The sequence below is a fragment of the Tachysurus fulvidraco genome, chromosome 9 (assembly GCF_022655615.1).
Source record: "Tachysurus fulvidraco isolate hzauxx_2018 chromosome 9, HZAU_PFXX_2.0, whole genome shotgun sequence".
Lineage (NCBI taxonomy): Eukaryota > Metazoa > Chordata > Actinopteri > Siluriformes > Bagridae > Tachysurus > Tachysurus fulvidraco.
The window spans coordinates 26,971,705-26,994,204 of record NC_062526.1 but is presented as its reverse complement, the minus strand read 5'-3'; the positions used below and the strand labels follow the sequence as shown (position 1 = coordinate 26,994,204).

The 22,500-nt window shown below is 44.7% G+C and overlaps 2 protein-coding genes and 2 long non-coding RNA genes across 5 annotated transcripts in view; 2 read left to right on the top strand and 2 right to left on the bottom strand.

Annotated features, from left to right (window-relative positions):
• LOC125145479 overlaps positions 1–1,189 on the bottom strand; it is a 13,239-nt gene extending 12,050 nt beyond the window's left edge. Inside the window, exon 1 of the long non-coding RNA XR_007143866.1 lies at positions 1,155–1,189. This is a non-coding gene — a long non-coding RNA (uncharacterized LOC125145479). The remainder of the gene's footprint in view (positions 1–1,154) is intronic.
• Positions 84–9,781, top strand: hadhaa (hydroxyacyl-CoA dehydrogenase trifunctional multienzyme complex subunit alpha a). 2 transcript variants are annotated; one of them, XM_047818377.1, is made up of 20 exons: positions 84–236; positions 1,045–1,086; positions 1,207–1,277; positions 1,602–1,735; positions 2,057–2,195; positions 2,415–2,534; positions 2,772–2,877; positions 3,017–3,139; positions 3,447–3,565; positions 3,703–3,759; positions 4,011–4,120; positions 4,203–4,337; positions 4,759–4,930; positions 5,319–5,405; positions 5,760–5,900; positions 6,492–6,560; positions 6,644–6,839; positions 6,957–7,071; positions 8,913–9,058; positions 9,190–9,781. In XM_047818377.1, exons 1-20 carry the CDS (start codon positions 167–169, stop codon positions 9,333–9,335), a joined length of 2,298 nt encoding a protein of 765 aa, XP_047674333.1. In that variant the 5' UTR covers positions 84–166; the 3' UTR covers positions 9,336–9,781. The 2 variants fall into 2 exon arrangements, with proteins under 2 accessions (XP_047674333.1, XP_047674334.1); XM_047818378.1 differs by having other exon boundaries at positions 87–236; positions 2,775–2,877.
• A 2,436-nt stretch (positions 9,782–12,217) lies between these two features.
• The window catches only part of gareml (GRB2 associated, regulator of MAPK1-like), a 19,340-nt gene continuing 9,057 nt past the window's right edge, over positions 12,218–22,500 (bottom strand). The window contains exons 4-6 of the mRNA XM_027171109.2: positions 18,914–20,023; positions 16,678–16,844; positions 12,218–15,242 (exon numbers count right to left, since the gene is read on the bottom strand). Of these exons, the coding sequence (XP_027026910.1) occupies positions 14,513–15,242; positions 16,678–16,844; positions 18,914–20,023 (2,007 nt within the window). The 3' untranslated portion in view covers positions 12,218–14,512. The remainder of the gene's footprint in view (positions 15,243–16,677; positions 16,845–18,913; positions 20,024–22,500) is intronic.
• Positions 21,154–22,500, top strand: part of LOC113658655 — a 9,236-nt gene continuing 7,889 nt past the window's right edge. The window contains exon 1 of the long non-coding RNA XR_003444437.2: positions 21,154–21,207. This is a non-coding gene — a long non-coding RNA (uncharacterized LOC113658655). The remainder of the gene's footprint in view (positions 21,208–22,500) is intronic.

The following is a 22,500-nucleotide window of genomic DNA, read 5'->3' as shown; positions in this document are numbered from 1 at the left end:
CCCACGCGCGTGTCGATGACTACTGACGTAGACACGCGTTTTTATATATTATACACTTATTTATATGTGTAAGTCACCCCGGTGACGTCACTCCCCCCTCCACCCCACGCGTGGTCTCGTGCACCTGACCGTGTGTGTGTGTGTGTGTGTTTACACTGGCGCGGTGATGATGGCGAGGGTCCGAGCTGCTGGGGCTTTGTGCAGGTTCACAACGAGTAAATACACCGATTTGTCAGGTGAGTGTAATAACAGCACACAAAGTCAGTGTGGGGAATAAAACACGTGGCGCAGGATCATAAACACAGCTGTTTGTCACCGCGTGACCTTTCACCTACTTTTACAGAGAGGTCACAGGGAGGTTAGAGGAAGGATCACTTTATTTATTTATGTATATATGTGGAGTTTAAGGACTTTACATATAAAATGTTGGGAAGCAGAATAATAGAGTAACTTGGGAAGTCGTGGTCTAATGGTTAGAGAGTCTGACTCCTAAACCTAAGGTTGTGGGTTCGAGTCTCGGGCCAGCAATACCACGACTGAGGTGCCCTTGAGCAAGGCACCGAACCCCCCCAACTGCTCCCCGGGCACCACAGCATAAATGGCTGCCCACTGCTCCGGGTGTGTGTTCACTGCTGTGTGTGTGTGTTTGTGTGTGTGTGTGTGTGTGTGTGTGTGTGTGTGTGTGTGTGTGTGTGTGTGTGTGTGTTCGTGTTCGTGTGTGCGCACTTTGGATCTGTTAAATTCAGAGAACAAATTCTGAGTATGGTTCACTGTACTTAGCCGTATGTCACATCACTTTGTACTGTGTGTGTGTGTGTGTGTGTGTGTGTGTGTGTGTGTGTGTGTGTGTGACTGTAAGGAGAAGTTCAGTAATGTTTATTAAGTGTACCTACTTGACATCACTGGACATGTTGACAGTCTTACCTGTAAATCTCATGCCTTATTTCAGCCTCTTTACTTTTCCTTAAACTCAGAAACTCTGTAGTATCAGATGAACTTTACAGTATTCTTTTTTTTCTCATAAACTGTGTGTGTATTTTTTAGGAAATGGATGCCGTAACCTCTCCGTGTCAGCAGCCTTACTTGGTAACCATGGAAACCATTTCACATCCCAGCACATGATGAAGCATTGTTGCTAATTTAAACTTATAAACTGTGTGTGTGTGTGTGCGTGTGTGTGTGTGTGCGTATATGGGGTCCTTCCAGCTCGCACTCACGTGAAGTATGAGATTAAAGACGATGTGGCGGTGGTGAGGATCAACGATCCGACCTCCAAGGTGTGTGTTCACTTGTCTGTGTTCACGATCATGATGTTTCTCAGTTTGTCAGGTAACATGAGACAGTTTAGAAATGTTCTGACTAAATTCATCTCATTTCTGATGTTCAACATTCCTTCCTTCCTTCATTCCTTCTATCCATCCAATTAATTTATGTAGAGAAATAAATGGTGTAAGTTCAGTGTGGAGTGAACAGAAAAACACTTGTGTGTAAAAGAGGATTAAATAAAAATGACTCAAACACGGCTGTGAGTTTGTGGATGTTGTGTTGATTAAGAACGGGGTGTGTGTGTGTGTGTGTGTGTGTGTGTGTGTGTGTTTCAGGTGAACACGCTGTCGAAGCAGTTGCAGTCCGAGCTGGCGGAGGTGCTGGGGGAGGTTTGGGGAAATGGAGCGGTGAAGAGCGCGGTGCTCATCTCCACCAAACCAGGCTGCTTCATCGCTGGGGCTGATATCAAGTACAACACACACGCACACACACACGCACACACACACACACACACACACACGTGCACATAGATGCAGAAATACACAACTACACAGATATATAGTTATATAGAATGAAACACACAGATGCATTACACAGATAGAATAATCTGGATTTCTCTCTCTCTGTCTCTCTCTCTCTCTATCTCTCTCTATCTCTTTCTCTCTCTCTCACACACACACACACACACACACACACACACACACACACACACAATAACCTGCCAGTTGTGTGTGTGTTTTAATCTCAGTATTTTCTTGTGTAAGCGAGACTAATTACTTTTGTCACTCAGCATGATCAAGGCCTGTAGGAGTGCAGAGGAAGTGACATCATTGTCACAGGAAGGACAGAAGATGTTTGAAAAGATCGAGAAGTCGCCCATCCCCATCGTGGCAGCCATTAACGGCTCCTGTCTGGGCGGCGGCCTGGAGGTGAGAGTTATAGTATCAGAACGTTCGTCACAAGTCTGACATCATACGAGTTCTGGATTCTGATTGGTTAGAAGGTGCTGATTAATTCTCTCTAGCAGTAGCAGCTCTGACAGTAACTCATGTTCATATTAATGCGTCATATAAAGTTTGTTTTTTTTTTTGGATTGTGCGCCTCTGGGCCACCGTAGTTACAATAACATTTCGCTGCTCTCTGTGTAGTTTGCAATTGCGTGTCAGTACCGAGTGGCTACTAAGAGTAAGAAGACGGTTCTGGGAACGCCGGAGGTGATGCTGGGACTCCTGCCTGGAGCCGGAGGAACCCAGAGACTCCCCAAGATGGTGAGACTTGTGTATACAAACACACACACACACACACACACACACACACACACACACACACACACTTGGCTGCCCCTCTTTCAGTAGAGAAGATGTGAAGCTGTTCCTTAGAGGCTCGATATAAAAACTAAAGCAGGTGCTTGTGTAATGAACACAGAACACAGAGTATCAGTAGCTCTGTTCTGTTCCCTGCTGACCTGCTGAGGTTACATGTTGATGTTGACCTTGTCTCTGTTGGAGGTGGGACTTCCTGCTGCGTTCGACATGATGTTGACGGGGAGGAACATCAGGGCAGAAAAGGCCAAGAAGATGGGACTCGTCCACCAAGTCGTCGACCCACTGGGTACCTCGGCCTGGAATTTATTCACTGTCCCTTATCTGTGAGATTAAATCTGTTTTAATCTGTGTGTGTGTGTGTGTGTGTGTGTACGTACGTGTGTGTGTGTGTACGTACGTGTGTGTGTACGTGTGTGTGTGTGTAGGCCCAGGACGGAAGAGCCCAGAGGAAGGGAGTATTGAGTATCTAGAGGATGTGGCAGTGGGCATCGCTAAAGGCCTCGCTAATAAGAAGGTCACTGTGGAGAAGAAGAAAGGCCTAATGCAGAGTAACACACACACACACACACACACACACACACTATTATACACACACACACTATCATATACACACACACACACAATATCATTCACTCACATACACACACACACAATATCATACACACACACACACACAATATCATACACACACACAATAAATATATGCAATAAAAATAATTACACTGCTGTATTGTATTTGTGGCTATAATTAAGTCTTACATGCCCCCAATTCATTCATTCATAGCTGTTTGCAATAGTGTGTGTGTGTGTGTGTGTGTGTGTGTGTGTGTGTGTGTGTGTGTGTGTGTGTGTCAGAGCTGCAGGATTCGGTGATGGGACTGGCCTTTGTGAGGAAACAGATCTACAACACAGTCACCAAGAAAGTCATGAAACAAACCAAAGGCCTTTATCCAGCACCTCTCAGTATCATAGAGGTACACACACACACACACACACACACACACACACACACACACACACACACACACACACACACACACACACACACACACAGTAGTTATTATTCTATGTGAATAAGGAGATTGTGTGTGTGTGTGTGTGTGTGTGTCAGTGTGTGCAGACCGGTCTTGAGAAAGGTTCAGATGCAGGATATCAGAAGGAGTCCGAGGTCAGTATCATTATTTTCCTCCCAGAGACTCATGTATACTGTGTGTGTTCTACTCAACACACAGAGCTTCAGAAATACACACATCTGTAGACCATAAAATGCCCTTCATTTTATTTAGAATTTATTTAACATAATTAATCGTTTTTCTTTCTTTCTCATTAAATCATTTTCCAGCAGAATATTTGCGTTGTGTGTGTTACATGCTTCTGTACCTCAGAGGCTGAATAAATCCTAGTTGTTTCTTTATGTAGAACTTTGGCAAGCTGGCGCTGACGTCCGAGTCCCGCAGTCTGATTGGTCTGTACCAGGGTCAGGTGACCTGTAAGAAGAACCATTTTGGTAAACCAGAGAGAGAAGTGAAGTGAGTGGATGTGTGAATAGACGTGTGATATTTTTCTCTCTTGTTAAACGTCCTGTAATTGTGCGTGTTTGTGATCGATCAGGACCTTGGCGATCCTGGGGGCGGGGCTTATGGGGGCGGGTATCGCCCAGGTCACTGTGGATAAGGGTGTGGCTACCATCCTTAAGGACACGGCGGTGGAGGGACTGGCTAGAGGACAACAGCAGGTCTACAAGGGGTGAGAACGTTGATGCTCAGATACACACCGTCTTTAATAACACACACAACCTGCAGTGTGTGATTACAACCACCAGAGGGAGACAGATCACAGCACTCTGTCAGTGTGTGTGTGAGGGAGAGCTGTAACGTTGCCATAAACAGCCACCAGGGGGCAGTCATACACCTAAACTATTTTAATTTGATTTCTTTTATTTTGGGTTTTCTAAGTAAGAAACCCAAGTCAGAGGGGTGGAGTCAGAACTGTACTGACTCTCAGACTCACTGAATCACTGACTCACTGAATCACTAAGACCCCACTGGACTTTTGGCTCTTAGCTTTGAGGAAAGTCTGACATCATGTCCAAATATCTAAACTCTCAGTTTCACCTGAGTCTCTCTCTCTCTCTCTCTCTCTCTCTCTCTCTCTCTCTCTCTCTCAGACTGAATGATAAAGTGAAGAAGAAGAACATAACATCCTTCGAGAGAGACGCGACTCTCTCAGCTCTGACTACACAGTTGAACTACAGCGGCTTTCACAAGGCTGACATGGTGATCGAGGCTGTGTTCGAGGATCTGGCCATAAAACACCGAGTGCTGAAGGAGGTGGAAGCTGTAAGTGTCTCTACACACAATGTCTCTACACGCAACGTCTCTACACGCAACGTCTCTACACGCAACGTCTCTACACGCAACGTCTCTACACGCAACGTCTCTACACGCAACGTCTCTACACACAACGTCTCTACACACAACGTCTCTACACACAACGTCTCTACACTCCGCTGATACACACAATGTCTCTATACACAGTCTCTACACACAATGTCTCTACACACAACGTCTCTACACTCCGCTGATACACACCATGTCCTCCTTATCACTCTGAAGGAGTTCATTCATTCTGGCAAACAGTGATACAGATTAATAATATTAGATAGACTAATAAAACATAAATTCTGTGTGTGTGTGTGTGTGTGTGTGTGTGTGTGTGTGTGTGTAGGTGACCCCTCCGCACTGCATATTCGCCTCCAACACATCAGCGCTTCCCATCAGAGACATCGCCTCCGTCAGCACCAGACCTGAGAAGGTGAGTGTGAGGTTTAAAAAAAATCTAATAAACGATCTAAACTAATACAATAAACATAATAATAATAATAATAATAATAATAATAATAATAATAATAATAATAATAATGCAATAAGTCATTAGAACTGACTGAGAATTTTTTATTTTATTTTATGAAAATCCATAATAAAACATATGGAGAAAATAGACTTAAAGTACAGATTACAATAAAATATCAAATAAAAATAAATAAATAAATAAATAAATATTAAAGCATTAAACAATGGTTAATAAATAAATAATATAGTTGTTGAATGTGTGTGTGTGTGTGTGTGTGTGTGTGTGTGTGTGTGTGTGTGTGTGTGTGTGTGGTAGGTGATTGGGATGCACTATTTCTCTCCAGTTGATAAGATGCAGTTGTTGGAGATCATCACCACTGATAAAACTTCTAAAGACACGACAGCGTCAGCTGTAGCTCTCGGCCTCAAGCAGGGCAAAGTCATCATCGTGGTGGGGGTGAGTGTGTGTGTGTGTGTGTGTGTGTGTGTGTGTGTGAGAGTGTGTGTGTGAGAGTGTGTGTGTGAGAGTGTGTGTGTGAGAGTGTGTGTGTGAGAGTGTGTGTGTGAGAGAGTGAGTGTGTGTGTGAGTGTGTGTGTGTGTGAGTGTGTGTGTGATTAACTCCCTAACACAGTGTACAGAATGTCGTCCTGTTACATATCTGTGTATTTACATAAAGCAGTAAATATTTATTTGTGTTTCACTTTAACACAATAATAAAAACCTGCACATTGTCTTTACTTTTTATCTGTAACTTTAATATTTACATTTGTTTGAAACATTAAAGTGACAAACGTGCAACACAAATGATCAAGCCTGAGGTGACGTGGTGAGGAAAAGCTCCCTGAGATGATACGGGGAAGAATACGGGGTGGGTGTATATAGTGTAGCTCAACGGAGAGAGGGAAAAAATGTTAGGTATGATTATAATCAGGTGATTAAGTGCAAAGTGCAGACAGGGACTCCGGCAAGACTAGCGATGACATCATAACTAAAAGGCTTTCTCTCTCTCTCTCTCTCTCTCTCTCTCTCTCTCTCTCTCTCCTGCAGGACGGGCCTGGATTCTACACAACTCGCTGCCTGGCTCCGACCCTGGCCGAGGCGATCAGAGTGCTGCAGGTGTGTTAGCGTCTGTCTGAATAAATTTAAAGTCATCGTCTACAATCTTAAGCCCCGCCCCTTTAAAACCGGTTGTGCTGCAGGAAGGGGTGGGGCCTAAGAAGCTCGACAGCTTGACGACAGGTTTCGGGTTTCCCGTCGGCGTGGCGACGCTGGTGGACGAGGTGGGGGTGGACGTGGCGGCTCACGTGGCAGAGGATCTCGGGAAGGCGTTCGGTTCACGGTTCGGGGGAGGGGACGTGGAGGTGCTGAAGAGCATGGTGCAGAAAGGGTACAAGGGTACGTGAGTGTGTGACACAGGGACGGAATTAATCATAAAACATGGTTTAATAATGTGTGTGTGTGTGTGTGTGTGTGTGTGTGTGTGTGTGTGTGTGTGTGTGTGTGTGTGTCCAGGTCGTAAGGCAGGTAAGGGCTGTTATGTGTATGGAGCCAAATCAAAGGATAAGCAGCTAAACAAAGGGACTGAGGAAATTCTGCAAAAGTTTAAACTGGTTGCGCCCCCTGCTGTGTAAGAACAGTACACACACCTGAACACACTCCAGTACACACACCTGAACACACTCCAGTACACACTCCAGTACACACACCTGAACACACTCCAGTACACACACCTGAACACACTCCAGTACACACACCTGAACACACTCCAGTACACACACCTGAACACACTCCAGTACACACACCTGAACACACACCTGAACACACTCCAGTACACACACCTGAACACACTCCAGTACACACACCAGTACACACACCTGAACACACTCCAGTACACACACCTGAACACACACCTGAACACACTCCAGTACACACACCTGAACACACTCCAGTACACACACCAGTACACACACCTGAACACACTCCAGTACACACACCTGAACACACTCCAGTACACACACCTGAACACACTCCAGTACACACACCTGAACACACTCCAGTACACACTCCAGTACACACACCTGAACACACTCCAGTACACACACCTGAACACACTCCAGTACACACACCTGAACACACTCCAGTACACACACCAGTACACACTCCAGTACACACTCCAGTACACACACCTGAACATGCTCTGGTACACACACCTGAACACGCTCCAGAACACACACCAGTACACACACCAGTACACACACCAGTACACACACCAGTACACACACCTGAACACGCTCCAGTACACACACCTGAACACACTCCAGTACACACACCTGAACACACTCCGGTACACACACCTGAACACACTCCGGTACACACACCTGAACACACTCCGGTACACACACCTGAACACACTCCGGTACACACACCTGAACACACTCCAGTACACACACCTGAACACACTCCAGAACACACACCTGAACACACTCCAGAACACACTCCAGAACACACACCTGAACACACTCCGGTACACACACCTGAACACGCTCCGGTACACACTCCAGAACACACACCTGAACACACTCCAGAACACACACCTGAACACACTCCGGTACACACACCTGAACACACTCCGGTACACACACCTGAACACACTCCGGTACACACACCTGAACACACACCTGAACACACTCCAGAACACACACCTGAACACACTCCGGTACACACACCTGAACACACTCCAGTACACACTCCGGTACACACTCCGGTACACACCCCTTCGACACACACTCCGGTACACACACCTGAACACACTCCGGTACACACCTAATACACACACCTCGACACACACTCCAGTACACACCTAATACACACACCTCGACACACACTCCAGTACACACACCTGAACACACTCCAGAACACACACCTGAACACACTCCGGTACACACACCTGAACACACTCCAGAACACACACCTGAACACACTCCGGTACACACACCTGAACACACTCCGGTACACACACCTGAACACACTCCGGTACACACACCTGAACACACTCCGGTACACACACCTGAACACACTCCGGTACACACACCTGAACACACTCCAGAACACACACCTGAACACACTCCGGTACACACACCTGAACACACTCCAGAACACACACCTGAACACACTCCGGTACACACACCTGAACACACTCCAGTACACACTCCGGTACACACTCCTGAACACACCCCTTCGACACACACTCCGGTACACACACCTGAACACACTCCGGTACACACCTAATACACACACCTCGACACACACTCCAGTACACACCTAATACACACACCTCGACACACACTCCAGTACACACACCTTCAGACATTTAACAATTGATTGTAAGTTTTGTAATTAATGGAGATTTGTACCAACAGAACACTGTACTATTTGCACTTTTGTGTGTGTGTGTGTGTGTGTGTGTAGATCTGGAGATGAAAACATACAGTATCGGCTGGTGTCCCGATTCGTGAACGAGGCTGTCGTGTGTCTGCAGGAGGGAATTCTGCCCGATCCAGTACAGGGAGACATCGGAGCTGTGTTCGGATTGGGCTTCCCTCCCTGTCTAGGAGGTAAAAACACACACACACACACACACGCACACAAGACATCCTTATTTAAATAAGTGCTAACTCTGGTTCATGTAGAAAGCAGAAAACGTCGTGTTTAGATCCTTAGTCACAGGTTGCGATGTGTTCCTCAGGTCCATTCCGCTTTGTGGATGCATTCGGTGCTGATAAACTCGTTCAGAAGATGAGACGTTATGAGGACGTGTACGGGAACCAGTTCACCCCCTGCCAGCTCCTCCTCGATCACGCCAACGATCCCAGCAAAAAGTTCCACAAGTGAACCTCAAAGTGCAAAAGTTCTGAGCCATAAAACAGTGTATATATATTTTTTTTTCGAGCTTCACTGATGTTGAGGAGGAACCTGTGTGTCAATCACGTCCATACACTCTGTAACCTATAGTGTGGGACGTACATCTCGCTAACGCTAACGAGCTCGACATTGTGGTGGTCACACGACCCGCTGTATGACGATTGTTTTCACTTCTTTATTTATTTTCAAGATTTCAGTTCTATTTAGACTTCACTTAGTGTCCATGATTGTTTTCGTTCTTGAATATTATTGAACTGTCAAAATTTCACTGTGTTATTCATAAAAAGAATTTTGTGTGTGTGTGTGTGTGTGTGTGTGTGTGAGAGAGAGAGAGTGTGTGTGATCAAAAATGCATGTAAACTTTGTGTTTGCTGTTAATTTCTCTCATTTCTTTTGAATACATTGTAAGAACAAAAGTGGGCGTGTCCTTATTCTTGGGAGCGATTTCCCAACTAGAATCATAACAAAGAAAACAAAAAAAAAGAGGTATGAATTTACAAGCAATGTTCTGTTTTATGGCTAGCAGGCAACTTGGTACTAACTTAAAGGTGCGGTCTCCGATTTTTGAGAAATGCTTCAGAAAACTGAGTCGGGCTGAATAATAAACAAAAATCAAAACAGACGTGTAGCCAATGAGCAGAAAGGGGCGGGGCTTGTTGATATGGGGCGGACAGAGCGTTCGGTGCGTGTGTGTGACATTAGCAGAAAGCGGTTTTAACATTGACATGAAGGATAAAAACAAAGAAAGAAAGAGAAGAAAGACTTACGATAAGGACAAGAAGTAGGACGTGTTAATATAGGATCAGCTTTCCAGCGCTGGAGAGAACTGAAGGAGCAGGAAGTCGGCCACATATTCACAGGTTGGAGTTTCCCGAGTCAATAACTCCTGAGCTAAACGCTGTTACTACACAAATAACACCTCTTTTCTATCGTAGTAATGTAGAGAGGCAGCTACAACCGCGTTTTGTGTAGTAACAGCGTTTAGCTCAGGAGTTATCGACTCGGGAAACTCCGACCTGTGAATATGTGGCCGACTTTACTTAAGACGCCGAGGCGCTTTTTTCCTCCTCGATAGGTGAGTAACGTTGGTTTTGCTTTGTTACACAGAACTAATATATGCCTTTGTCCTTTACATGATTATGCTTGTGTGGCATTTTTGCTTGTTTGTTTATCTACAATCGTATTGTTCTTCCCTTCAGCTATGATAAAGACACGTTTCTTTCTGTTAGTCGCCCGGGTTACGTATGTATGTGTGGGCGGAGCTATCGATACAGGGGTGGGACCCATTTGGGTTAGGGGCGTGTTTGTTTTGGTGATTTCAAATGTCAACATTGGCTTTCAAAAATCGGAGACCTCACCTTTAACTAGCGATCTTAACCTCGCTAAGGCACCAAACTAGCTAGCGAGCTGCTTTAAATGGTGAGTCGGCAGAATTGCAGCAATGCACCAGAAATGTGTCACAAGGTTTACTGATGAAAAGTTAAGATACAGAGTCAGAAATCTTATTTGTATCGAGAATTTTCTAGCTAACAGAAGATAGCTATAACTACAATGGCTACTGGATTGGGATCAGATTAACAAACTAAATTAGCAGCAAAACCGTCCCAAACTTTATTTAACCAAATGTGTGGTTTTTTTGACATATTAAGACTTTAAAAAAGATCGTAGGAAGAAAGGTTTGTAGACGGGGTCTCCTGGACCGATGTCGTCCTGTAGCCAGACAGGAAGTGACGAATTCTGGTTTGCTTTGTGTTTACATTGTGGCTATACTTTCTTGAAGTGAAACCAAATCACAGTCATATTAATAATAATAAAAATACTTTTAAATGATTATAATGAATATAAACTAGTTAACACTTCGTAATAAGACGATCCCTCTGGGACGATTTAGTCTGGTTTTGTCTGCATGTTTAATTACGTTTGACTGAACATCTAATTCAGTGAGCGAACACAAGGTCTATAAAGCGAAGTCGTGGCCTAATGGTTAGAGAGTCTGACTCCTAACCCTAAGGTTGTGGGTTCGAGTCTCGGGCCAGCAATACCACGACTGAGGTGCCCTTGAGCAAGGCACCAAACCCCCCCAACTGCTCCCCGGGCACAACAGCATAAATGGCTGCCCACTGCTCCGGGTGTGTGTTCACTGTGTGTGTGTGTGTGTGTGTGTGTGTGTGTGTGTGCGCGCACTTTGGATGGGTTAAATGCAGAGAACGAATTCTGAGTATGGGTCACCGTACTTAGCCGTATGTCACGTCACTTTCACTTCATAAGGATTTTGAGAGGTCATTTTTTTTCCGGACAGAAATTTCTGTGGGAAGTTGGAACAAAAGCACACACACACACACACACACACACACACACACACACACACACACACACACACACACACACAGAGTTCTGTAGAGATTATGTAAGGTTTGTGCTGTAAATCATCCATCCTCCTTTGTGAGTGTGTTTAGCTGTAAAACACATACTGTGAATCATTTGCTGCTGAAACCCTCTCATTACTCAGCTACTCTTCACACACACACACACACACACACACACACACACATACACACACACCACTTTCAAAAGGCAATATTTAGTAAGCATTTAATTACTGTCACCTAATTACAGTGTGTGTGTGTGTGTGTCCTTGACTTTTTTTTTTTACCTTTCTCTCAAGCTACACAATCCCCATGGATATGGATTTCTGTTTGTGTATATTTTTAGAGCTTTGTGGGAGAGACAATAAGGTTTCCTTCTGGGTGCTACGGTTAAGGTTAGGGTCAGTGGACCCTGTCCTCATGAGTGCAGTAAGACAGAAAATCACCTTGCATTTATGAATAAATCACAACATTAACACGGAGCTCTACGATTTGGGTGACTTTAATCAATAATCAATAATCAGTTGAATTCGAGGTCAGTTTGTGATGCGGCAGAAACGCCACTAAAACAGCAATGTGCGTGTTAGTAAACTCTCTACTCAGGGCTGCGCCCGAGCCTCACTTCCTGTTCCGCCGTCATACGCCGACGTACCTACAGTCTACACACAGGAGCAACAGAATCAAGACACAGATGCATCAAAGACAGTGGAAAGGCATACAGAGTTGTCACATGTCATTACAAATAAAAAGTGGGGGAGAAAAAGAATAATAATTCTGCTCTAAAGGCACGTTAGTCTGTGCAGCGTGATGTTATAATCTCTGTGTCCGACAATGTAAAGAAAAAAAATCCCTAACAGATTATAAAGCAGGCATAACAAGTAGTGTTCGACGTTAGTCCCTATTGGATCGTTTGTTCGTTTGTTTGTTTTGTTTGTTTGTTTGTTTTGTTTGAGACGGTACCCAGAAACAAGGTCTGTGCAGGACTGGAGTTTAGCGACGATCCCTAGAGGAGCATAGTACTGACAGAGTGGTATTTAAATATATAAAATCTTTCCTTCTGAAGCAAAACACTCATGTACCCCCCACACACACACACACGCACACACACACGCACACACACACACACACACACACACACACACTTTATTTATATATACTTGGCTCTCACACACTGATACTGTTCAGTAGTTCGATGCTGTTCAGCAGCCGAGCTTTGAGCGGTCCACCGTCACAAGATAAATCAGAGCGAGACATGAAGACACGTACGTCTTCGTTTCGACACACACACTAAGTCATGCTTCCCGTGTCTGAAATTAGGCACCTTTCCACCAGAGGGACCTTTGCAGGAACTCAGGAGCTTGCTTTTCCCACAGTACGTACTCTACTGCAGACCACTATAGTCTGAAGTTAAGTGTGTTTCCACCAGATGAACCTGTTCAGGAACCCTGGAATCTTAGTAACTTTTAAGGACTTCAAAAAACTTTACGCATGTTTTAGCTGCAAAAAACCTAATCGGGAACCCAGAAGGTTTGATTTCCACCTGCCAATTTTAGTTCCTGGGACCTTTTAGTTTCTTCTCTACAGGGATGTACCGATACCACGTTTTCTCTTCCGATCTGATTCCGATACCGGCGTTTGCCGGTATCAGCCGATACCGATCCTAACCCTAACCCTAACCCGAACCCTAACCTTTTCTACCTTTAAAACTAAAGAATGTAAAAAACTCGCTTAGTTATTAAGATTTATTTGTTTCTGGCAAAAGAAATACAAAAATGCCCATATTACTGGATGGAAAATAAAAACACAAGAAACCTTAATAAAGTATTAATGCAGTAACAAACAGAACATTTAACAGTTAGTGGTATAACAATCTAAACCATATGTACTGCAATTAAATTATTTTCTGAAGAAAAGGCAATATTTTAAAGCGAATATTAAATTAGAACTGTTGAAACACGATGTAAAACGTATTAAACAGTAAACCTCGCACCCAAACGAGCGACATGTTTAACGCGCTGAGGTAAACGGAAAGGACGCCTGCTAAACTTGCCTGTCTGTCACAGGCGGTTGTGCGACATATTACCTATAAAATTTATTATATGTATTTACATTAATGTCATTTAATATATAAGTGTATTTTTCTTATAAGTTTCAGCAATAGTGTATGATGTTTGCTGTTCATTAATCAACCACTAGGGCACGGGCGTCGGAAGTGAATAAAAAGTGGGTGGGTCATATACAGTAATGTTTCCGACACCGATGACCACGGGTATCGGGTTAGGATCGGTCACGCACCACCGATACCCGATCCACTCAAAATGCTTGGATCGGCATCGATACCGATCCAAAATATCGGATCGGTACATCCCTAGTTTCCACCAGAGGAAACTTTTAGGAAACCCAGAAACTTGTTCAGGAACATCTAGTTGTACCTTTTTTAGAAATACTATACATTGGCGGTTCTCAAACTTTTTTGTTTGTCCTGGAAAACGTTTTCCAGAAACGCTCGATCTTTAGTTTGTTTTATTATATTATTTTTCGATCTTAGTTACCTGGCCATACTTTTTTGGAAACTTTTTTCGATTTCTGATCCACACTTTTTTACACACCAGTGTTTGTTGTACTGCAGTTTTGTTTCTTTTAGCTCCTCAAAAGATAAAGGAACCTCTCTGGAAACGGACCCTTATGTGCCATCATGGATATGGTATTACTGCTCACAGTATCTGTGTGTGTGTGTGTGTGTGTGTGTGTGTGTGTGTGTGTGTGTGTGTGTATAAAGGATCATATCTTGGGTCTCCAGCCCTTGATAAACTGCATGATCTTTTTGACCTGTAGTTTGGTAAGGCTGAAGTCCTCAGAGAGAATTTCTTCTGTGAGCTGGGTGAATATCGACCCATCAATCCTCTCTCGGCTGAACAGGCCGATCACATCATCCGCCAGCCCGATGAAGCGTAGGCAGGATGACACCTCCTCCACTGAGAGCCAGCACAGGTCTGCTGGGGGTCGCCATGATAACCCAGCTCCACCTTCTGCACCCCTCACCATGGAAGACACAGTCGTTTCCTCCTCTAAGCTTTTTAACGGTCTAGGTGGAGGAACCGGACTTGTTTCCGGATTGGCTTGAGACTCCTGAGGGGTGGCGCTAGTGAGGTCAGACATCAGATTGGGAGATTTCCGGCCCGTGGCAATCCAATCAGAGGAGGCATGTCCTGGATTGGCAAAAGGGTTCAGAGCGCCAAATGGGGCAAAGCGGTTCTGTGCGGCTGGGCGTGGTCGGGGACAGGTGGAGTAGTTTTTGTAGGCGGAGTCTGTGCTCAGGAGGGGTGTATTTAGAATATTGGAAGTAAAAACTCCACCACTTCGGGGGTGTGACCAGCAGGCCTGTGCAGGCTGGTTAGGGTCAGGCGATGCAGAGGGGTCAGAGGTTACACAGTCAGCCCATGTGCAGGGGTAACAGTACAGAGAGTAGGAGTCTGGAGAGGGAGAATTACTTCCACTACGAGGAGCAGAGCTGGAGAAGAGAGAGAGAGAGAGAGAGAGAGAGAGAGAGAGAGAGAGAGAGAGAGAGAGAGAGAATGAAACACTATTCCATAGGAATGCTGTGAGTACAACATTGATTATACGACTTGTAAATTATGGTTAAGAGAAAAACTAGTGGTTACGATACAGACCAGGGAATGGACCAATCTAGGGGGGTGAACTGGGGACAAACTACATGAGAGAATAGAAGATAGAATAGGAGTTTTTATAAGGTAAAGACTAGATAATATGGTGGAGGATGAACTAGAGGATGAGCTGAGGTAGACTAAGAGTTGATCTTAGGGATGGATACAGGATGAAATGGGGATAAAGGGATGATGTGCTGGAGATTATCAAATCAAATCAAATTGTATTTGTCTCACACACACATATGTACAGAGTACAACATGCAGTGAAATGTGCAGTATGGTGTGGTATAAAGTGGCACTGTGCTGTGACAAAACAGAGTTAAAGTGTCATAGAGCATAAAGTGTCATTATCTAGGGCAGCGGTCTCCAATCTTATCCGCAAAGGGCCGGTGTGGGTGCAGGTTTGTGGTGTGGTGTTCGCTTGGTTGGAATGAAAACCGGCACCCACACCGGCCCTTTCCGGATAATATTATAGACCCCTGATCTATGGTATACAATGGGGCTGGACTAGAGGATAAACTAGTGGATGAACTAGACGATGAGTTGGTAGATGGACTAGAGGATGAGTTGGTAGATGGACTAGAGGATGAGTTGGTAGATGGACAAGAGGATGAGTTGGTAGATGGACTAGAGGATGAACTAGTGGATGAAGTGGAGGATGAGTTGGTAAATGGACTAGAGGATGAGTTGGTAAATGGACTAGAGGATGAACTAGTGGATGAAGTGGAGGATGAGTTGGTAAATGGACTAGAGGATGAGTTGGTAAATGGACTAGAGGATGAGTTGGTAAATGGACTAGAGGATGAGTTGGTGGATGAAGTGGAGGATGAGTTGGTAAATGGACTAGAGGATGAGTTGGTAAATGGACTAGAGGATGAGTTGGTAAATGGACTAGAGGATGAGTTGGTGGACGGACTTGAGGATGCACTGAAGGATGGAATAGGGGATGTGCTGTGAGATGGACAAGGCGTTAAGTTGGAGGATGGCCTAGAGGATCAGCTTGAGGTGAAGTTGTATTAGGGGAGTGTGCTGGGAGTTGGAGACCAGGACGACTGGGAGAATTGGACTAGATGGAGGATGAGACCAGGCAGAATTCAGGTGTTCATGGGTGGACTAGGGGATAAAACACATGATACATCAGGTTATTCTAGTAGGTTGTCTCTGAAATCTTTGTGGATTTTGTTCAGTGTCACCATTTCCCCTGAAAACATTTATACGTATGCAGAACATATTGTGTACTGTATGGATGACTGCTTTAAAGTGAATGTGTGTATTTACCTCTCCTGCAGGCCTGAGGAGTAGTAGGACACATTTGGACTGCGTGTGCTTGTAGCTGGAACTTTAGGGAAACGAGGTGGGACGGGTGGACTGGGGGTGGGGCCTCCAGGATTAGCACAGCGGGGTGGAACCGGAGGAGCGTTCAGAAACCGACACTCCTCCTTCACCTAGCAGGAAAAGGGGATATTATTTTGCTGTGACTTCAAGAACAATTTTCTACAACGTGATTCAATACTGAACAAATGACTCAAGATTGTGAGCAAATGTCACGTCTCGGTTCGTAACCTTTACACAGTCGAACAATGTGCTATGTGTGTGTGGAAATGCTATCTCGTCCCCTTGGTAACCCTTTTTTTCAGAACTCACTGAAGAAATGAGAAACAGATGGTACTTTACAGATGATGCTGAAATACTGAGAAAAGAGTCTCCCAGTTTGGATCATTTCTTTTCCTTACGCTGCTTCTTCTAAAATTCTAGAGAACAACACATGAGCCTGTGTGAGCTCCTTTTTCAATCGGCTCGTTGGTTCTTAAAAAAATTGCTAGTAGAAAATGATAGCGAACACGTATAAAGTTCCAGGGTTTGTGTGTGTGTGTGTGTGTGTGTGTGTGTGTTTGTTGTGATGTTTGGCTCATATGGATCAGGAGACCTGTGATGTCTGTTAACCTAAATAATATGTCTGCATTTCCTCCTTAGTCTTCTGAGTAAGCTGCCTTCCTGTCCAGATCCACCAGGGAGAGTGTGTGTGTGTGTGTGTGTGTGTGTGTGTGTGTGTGTGTGTGTGTGTGTGTGTGTGTGTGTGTGTGTGTGTGTTTAACTAAATTACAGGGCCAGAGCAGAAACTTTGCGTAGGCGCAAGCAGGGGAAGGAAAAGAGGCAGAGAAACAGAGTGAAAGCAAGACAACACACAGACAGGCCATAATTCCGGTTGTCAGAGATGTTATCGCTTCTATAGAGCTGATGATACAGTAAAGATTCGATAGCAATTTTTTTTTGTGTGTGTGTGTGTGTGTGTGTGTGTATATGAGTGTGCATGCTCTCTTCCCGTAACTGTGTGGCCATTACTAGGCCTGTAAAAGCTGTATCAATTATTTAGTCCTTAGTCCAGAACTGCGCAGCTTTACGACTCTTTAGAGATCCTGAAGTACTGTAGCAGAACATACATGACCTGTGTGTGTGGTGTGTGGTGTGTGGTGTGTGTGTGTGTGTGTGTGTGTGTGTGTGTGTCCCAGGAGTCTTGACCTGTGTTCAAGTGATATGCTGGTATCCATAATGACTCTTTAGATAAAGAATAACAGAAAGGGGGGCTTAAGGGAATAAAAAGAAGAGAGAGAGAGAGAGAGAGAGAGAGAGAGAGAGTCCTAGCACAGACATAAACGCATCATAAATCTTCAGTAGAGAGTTATTGATTAATGAATAAACCAAAATCTGCCTTTCTGAATCTCCAGCTAACGGCTCCATCATCATTACCACGGATGATGAGTAGCTTTAAAACTTCAATGTTAATCACTGTAATGCAACAGATGGAAATCATTATGCAAAGATTTACACGAGAAAGCGGTAAGGATCGGGTAAGGGCGTCTTTACAAGACTATCAGTGGTATGACATGTTTATCCACACTAGAGGTCTTCACGGGTCCACTTAGATCCGAAAGCCCTAGGTCCGACCCGATGTCCGAGCGGGTTCGGGTCTAAAAGTTTCACGTGTGCCTCGGACACGGGTCGGGTATAATAATAGCGGCGTCGGGTCTCGAGTAATTTAAAATTAATGTGTATGTGGGACCCGAGAAGACGTGTGTGTGCATCGACTCGAGTCCTTTTCCAACCTCTCCTCTGTTTGCCAAGACCGCTTGCGACATGTGGCTGGTGACGTGTGGCTGGCGACGTGTGGCTGGCGGTAAGCTAATTTTCATTAAAACAGACCTGTCAATCAATTTTGAATCCACGCTGTCACGGTTACTTTAGTGTAGAGTTATGCAACATTCGGTCCAGTCGGGTAAAAAAAATTGCAGACGGGTCGGGTCGGACTCGGGTCTAATTTTTTCGGGTTTGTCTCGGGTCGGGTCTTTCTTAAAAAAAAATTATAAATTATGCGAGTCGGGTTCAGGTAAAAAGTGATTCGATTCACTTCGGGTCATGTAAATTTTCTTTAGACCCAAGAAGACCTCTAATCCACACCTCCTGGTCTGTGGCTGATAATGTAGACGAAGTGAAAGAAAATGACGATTTTACTCACAGCTTCTGATTTGGGCGGAACAGGGGGTGGAGTCGGTACTCGTCCAGCTTCCATCTGCACCATAGAAACGTGGGTGGAGCCTGTTGTACCATCTAATGAAGAAGTGGAGTGGAAGGATATAAGGTTGTGCTCAGCTTTTACTGTGCTTTCAGGAACCTCTGCATAGCTTCCTCCACTCTGATTGGTCCAAAGCTCTTCGTAAGGAATTTCCTGTGTCTCTGTGGGCCAATCAGGGGTGACGTACTCTCGCTCTTCCCCTTCACCCACCCCTTCCCTCTCTCCCTCGATTCCAGGGGGAGTTTGCATATCTCCCATCGAGTCCCTGCAGCCTGTTGTGGTCGTCGGTGTGATGGTTCCGCCCCCGTACACACACAGTGAGAGTCTCTGTGGCGAGAATACGGGATACACTCGTATCCTGCGCGGACTCACACACTCCTCAGTCAGGTCCACCTTCACTTCCCGCACGGCTCGGGAATAATCGTCCGGGTCAAAGGTCTCCTGGCTACGGAGCGCGCTTAGCAGCACTGCCCGTTGGTAGACAGGGTCATCACGCAACAAGCCATCAGGTATTGTGAAGCGTGGCATGTCATTGAGCAACAGGAAGTGAGAAGGCGTCACTTCCTGTTTGCGCAGGACACAGCAAAGCACCACGGTCCGGCTGACGATGGCGAGCAGCTTGTAGCGTTGGCCCTGGCGGATGGCGTGCTGGTCATAGCGGCTGCGAGGTGGAGGTGGTGGATGTGGCGGTACGGCCACATTGACGGGCAGCCGCACACGTTCGATGATGGTGCGCAGCGTGTGCTCGCCTGCCTGCATGCGCAGCTCCAGTGGAGATCGAGTGCAGAAACGGCCTCGACACTGCAGCGGGAGCCGCACACTCTCCCGTGTCCGCTGGTTCAAGCAGATCAGACAGGGCAGCTTGGTGCGGACGGGACGTCCTGAAGCCCCGCCCACTCTGCCCAGCCGTCGCAACAATGCAGCCAGGCGTGACTTCTCACGAGCAGACTGGACACAGAGAAGCTCAGCCCGACCCATCGGAGTCAGCTCATCTCCCGCCTGCAGGGAAAAGTTATACACCTCGCTATCCTCACTGAACTCACCTGACAATACCTACAGAGAGAGAGAGAGAGAGAGAGAGAGAGAGAGAGAGAGAGAGAGAGAGAGAGAGAGAGTTAGCAATCATGGCTAGTTAGCATGTCTTGGCTAATCAAATAGTTATCAAGTAAAGAAAAAAAAGATGTATACATTTAATCTATTGGTGAATTAATAATATAAAATTATAATATTAATAATAATATAAAATACAGGTCTTTTCCTCCTCCGCAGTAACTAATGTGTGTACGCAGGCAAATCGTGGCTCTTGACGGAGAAATGACTTGGTATATTTAGCCACACAATTAAAATAAATCTAAAACCTAATTATAGGTCATAAAAGTTTAGATTGCTGGTAAATAGAAGATGCAGTAAATGGGGCAGCAAGGCCATTATTCCACAGACACAGGCCTGGGAAGGCAGAGAACACACACACACACACACACACACACACACACACACACACACACACACACACACACACACACACACACACACACAGGGAGAGAGGGAGAGAGAGAGAGAGAGAGAATTATAGCCTTTATAAATAACGGCTGGCTGAAATGTGTCTGCATGTGGAGAGTTTAAAGAAACTCAACTCCGTTTATCAAGAGTGGAGTGCAGGAGGCTGCGAGAAACTGCCAGACTGAACTAGAGGAAAGACGACAAATATGACTTGACACACACACACAAGTGTAAGTGTAAGAGTGAGTGAGTGAGTGAGTGTGTGTGTGTGTGTGTGTGTCGCATGGGCGTAAATCCCGGGGGGAACATGCCCCTCCCCCATCCGAGGATCCCCCCCCCCAATATATTTAAAAAATATCGCACTCTCTATTGTGAAAAATATATGTATGTAACCTAAATAATTGTGTAAGTAGAAGAAAAAACCGCAAAAACTGCATTTAGAAACAGTTGAGTTCCCCTCCCCTTCCTCACAGTGGTTTGACCCTCCCCCCTCCCCTTCCTCACAGTGGTTTGACCCTCCCCCCTCCCCTTCCTCACAGTGGTTTGACCCTCCCCCCTCCCCTTCCTCACAGTGGTTTGACCCTCCCCCCTCCCCTTCCTCACAGTGGTTTGACCCTCCCCCCTCCCCTTCCTCACAGTGGTTTGACCCACTGCCTCCTTTCCCAGTACATCTCACCTACTCTGTACACACGAGTCAGGTGTGTGGCTGCGGCTCAATTAATGTTCAACTCCATTAAGTAGGAGATTTTATTCACTTTAAATAAATCTATTCTCTTTAATGTAGTTGATGCAGATTCGTTCACAAATTAGTTGCGGAAAAAATGCTGATTACGGATGTCATTTTCCATGAATCTGCTATATTAGCGATTAAAATATTACTTCTCTAGTTAACGTTAGCCTGTTTACAATAGCTAGTTAACGTTAGCTTGTTTACAATAGCTAGTTAACGTTAGCTTGTTTACAATAGCTAGTTAACGTTAGCTTGTTTACAATAGCTAGTTAACGTTAGCTTGTTTACAATAGCTAGTTAACGTTAGCTTGTTTACAATCGCTAGTTAACGTTAGCTTGTTTACAATAGCTTGTTTACAATCGCTAGTTAACGTTAGCTTGTTTACAATAGCTTGTTTACAATAGCTAGTTAACGTTAGCTTGTTTACAATAGCTAGTTAACGTTAGCTTGTTTACAATAGCTAGTTAACGTTAGCTTGTTTACAATAGCTAGTTAACGTTAGCTTGTTTACAATCGCTAGTTAACGTTAGCTTGTTTACAATAGCTTGTTCCATAGTGCACTGTAACTAACACGCCAAAGCCGTTTCCCATGCATTGTTTTATTTAGGACGACTCGGCATCATGTTAACTTAACATTAATGGCCACAATTAGCATATTGTTTAGCTGTTTAGCATATTTACTAAATGCGCACTGTGCTACGTCCGAGCTGACCTCACTGTAGATCAGTTTCTATTGTTATTAAGTGTCTTAATTAATTTTAAATACAATTTTAAACCTTTTTTAATTCCTCGGTTTTTATTGTTGTGATTATTTTTATGATAGTTTTACTTTCTTTCAATACAAACTTTAAAATAACCATAATGACGTGTCTCCATGCTACAATAATAATCTTTATAAGTACAATTAGACTATTATTTGTGCGCCCCCCCTTCAAAAATTGCTCATGATGAATTTTATATTTATTGTCCCCCCCCCCCCCCACTGTTAAATGAAATTTACGCCCGTGTGTGTGTGTGTGAGAGAGAGAGAGAGAAAGAGAAAGAGAAATATCAGCCCCATGCGGGTGCTAGATTTTGGAATGTAGACTCTTTCTTTTTTTTTAAAAGCACACACACAGACACACACACACACACACACACACACACACACACACACACACACACTCTCTCTTCTTTAAGTCATTATGGGCCTCTTGTCTGTTTAATCAGTAATAGTGTGCACATCCCACCTTCTGGCAGGTGCAGGACAAAAGAAACTTAAAGTAAAACATTTGTAATGTCCAACACTTTTTAAACTCC